Consider the following 2,770-nt stretch of genomic DNA (forward strand, 5'->3'; position numbering starts at 1 on the left):
CATTCTGCCATTTCAGAGGGGTAGGAGGGACTTTGAAAATGTTATTTGGATATGCTGATGATTGTATCTGTTTCAAATAGTAAACTAAAATTATGAATGACTCTGTACAAAATGGGCCCATACTTGGGGGTGAGGGGGCTGGGGTGTGAAGAGGAATGTTCCTTTTTAAAATTTTGCGTGTCTAAAGTCAACAAATCCTCAATGAATATGGTGCAGTATCAAACTGAATAACTCTAAATGTAACGTGAGTGACAAAACTGGGATTTAGATGTATTTTACATAGTAACTACAAGCTTTTTCTGCATGTTCTGGTTTTCTCTTCTGATACAAAATGACAACTGCAGTCCATTGACCGTTTGACAGTTTCATTGTACCAAGTCATGTGTTTGGTACTGTACAGCAACCTTCTGCTTCTAGGAGTGAGTGGCTTAAAATGCACAGTGAAATGACAGCTAATTTAATGAATTAAACCTCTGACTGTAAGCACATGTTGAAAACATATTTTTAACTGTGTTGCTCATGTAATACCTGATGTTTATTTGACATCCACTTTTTTTTTTTTTTTTTTTTTTTTTCCCCCAGTTATTGAAGAATTACCAGAAGTGGAGAATTGAATGTCCAGAAATAAGTGCAGATTTACAGCCGTCTTCTATTCTTGGTCTTTTGCATGCTGGCTATCATGGAGTCCTGAGATCAAGGGACCCACATGGAAGCAAAGTTCTAATATACAGAATTAGTGAGTGACAAAATTGCTTGGACCTGTTTCACACCTGCCTCTGGCACTGACGTTTCTGTTTTCTTTTGTGGTTTTTGGAGGTTTTTTCATTGTTTTCCTTTGTGTTTTTTTTTTAAATTATCACAATTTCAGCTGCAAAATAAAAGTATTTTATGGGTGCAACACCAGGGGTTGATAAAATTAGATAACATCAGGATGTCTTAACTAGAAGGTAGCATATTTATGTTCCCTGTTAGAAATATCTTTAATATAAAGATGAGTTTATTGAGCTGTAACAGTTATGTCATTTGACTTACACACTGGTATGGCTAAAGCTGTACAAGAAGAATGTATGAAGAACTTATTTTCCTTTTAGTGGAATTCTTGTGTGCATCAAAGGAAGTCTTAAGGTTAAAAGCCTAAAATTTGTAAGAATATGTGCTTATTTGGGTCTGAGTGTCCCAACAATTATTTGTTTCCATGCAGATTTTCAAAGCCATGTCCTACGACTCTGACACTTGTGTAGATGCAGCACAGAGCTGGGAGAGAGAACAGAAACAAGGGGGTACCTAGTTGTGTACCCTTGTTCAGTTTAAAAGTGGCTGAGAAGTTCACTGGGTTTTCATTGTTTACATGTACACAAAGAGCCCCATCTAACAACACTCTGAAGATCCTTGGTTTATTTGATGCACTCCCAAAGGTCTTTAAAAAAAAAGATGTAGTTAAATGATCATGTGTTACCATATTTCTTTGTGCTTGTATGGGACAGAGACATTATTTTTGCCAACTTAAAAATAATTGTTTTATTATCAGCTGGTCTAGTAGAAAGCTGTGCACTCTGAACCTTTCGTCGAGGGTTAAGGCCCATCCCATGCGATTCTTTGCTCAGGCCTCAGAAAAGCAAGTGATATTCACTGAATCCTGGCAGAATTACTGTAACTGAAGAAAAATTATATGAATTGATTGCACTGATGATCTGTAGTTTCTGCCAGTATGACTGTTACTGAATTAAGCTGTTCCTGTCAAACCCTTGCGCTGGAGGCTACAGCCATAGGTGGATCATACTGCATTAGGTGGCATCTGCAGCCATCTGCCATTAGGTGGTACCATCTACAAAAAGAGTTTAAAAGATGCGTGGCAAAGCAGGCACACAAAATAACTTCTGTACTGGCAAATCTGTTGATTTTGGGACCTTTGATACTGCTGGTTTACTTCTTGTTCCCGAGAAGCACCTTAAAAGCAGCAGCAGCAGCAAGCAAAAGTGCAGGTGGATGTGGTATCCTCGTGGTAATGCAGCGCAATTTATTTACCCTTCAGGACATTGGGATCCCAAGGTATTTACTGTATACGATGTGTTTCGTGTAAGTCTCATCACATCTGAGCTCATTGTAAAGGAGATTGAGACTCAGCGGAATGGAGTCAAGGCTATCTTTGATCTTCAAGGGTGGCGATTTGCTCATGCATTTCAAATCAGTCCAGCAGTGGCCAAGAAAATTGCTGCTGTGCTCACGGTAAGTATGACATACTGCTTTATGCTTCTTCGCTATAATTCCCAATTTTTCTCCTGTTGATGAGTTTTTCAGCTATGGTAAATTTTCCTTCCTTAGACCTTCTTAGAGTCTGTGCAGCTTGAAAGAACAAAATCTTTAGCCCATTAAAAGTTGGATAGCTCAGGCATAGGTTGTGCTTAATTTGAGTTAAAATATGTTCTTGTGTAGCAGTAAACATCCTTTAACCTCTGATGATCTATAAGAACTCCACTGACTCGTTAGAACAGAAGAATTTCATGAGTGTCAGAGCAGATGAAGCCCAGCTTTGTAAGGATATGTGTTTAATATCCCATTCCATCTCCACTCTTCCATTCTTTTGTGCATTAACTCAGCATTCAAAGCTTTTTTCCCTGAGACTCAGAGAAAATGAGAAATAGCACGCACTAAGAGTTAAGAGCAAGACAGTACTAACTTGGTACCAGTATGGATGATGCTATGTGACCATCCATCTGCTACCAACAGAATGTATAATGTCTGTGTTCTGCTTGCTTGCTGCCTCCCAACG

General features: G+C 38.7%; 1 protein-coding gene across 1 annotated transcript; it reads left to right on the forward strand.

Annotated features, from left to right (window-relative positions):
• Positions 1-255: 255 nt before the first annotated feature.
• On the forward strand, positions 256-2,226 carry LOC104460885 (alpha-tocopherol transfer protein-like; the record flags this gene model as incomplete). Its single annotated transcript, XM_010082700.1, has 3 exons — positions 256-282; positions 583-736; positions 2,033-2,226. Coding segments are annotated over 3 exons (375 nt in total), but the record flags the coding sequence as incomplete, so codon positions are not given.
• Positions 2,227-2,770: the final 544 nt, after the last annotated feature.

Source organism: Pterocles gutturalis, unplaced genomic scaffold (genome assembly GCF_000699245.1).
Source record: "Pterocles gutturalis isolate BGI_N339 unplaced genomic scaffold, ASM69924v1 scaffold53514, whole genome shotgun sequence".
NCBI classification, from domain to species: domain Eukaryota; kingdom Metazoa; phylum Chordata; class Aves; order Pterocliformes; family Pteroclidae; genus Pterocles; species Pterocles gutturalis.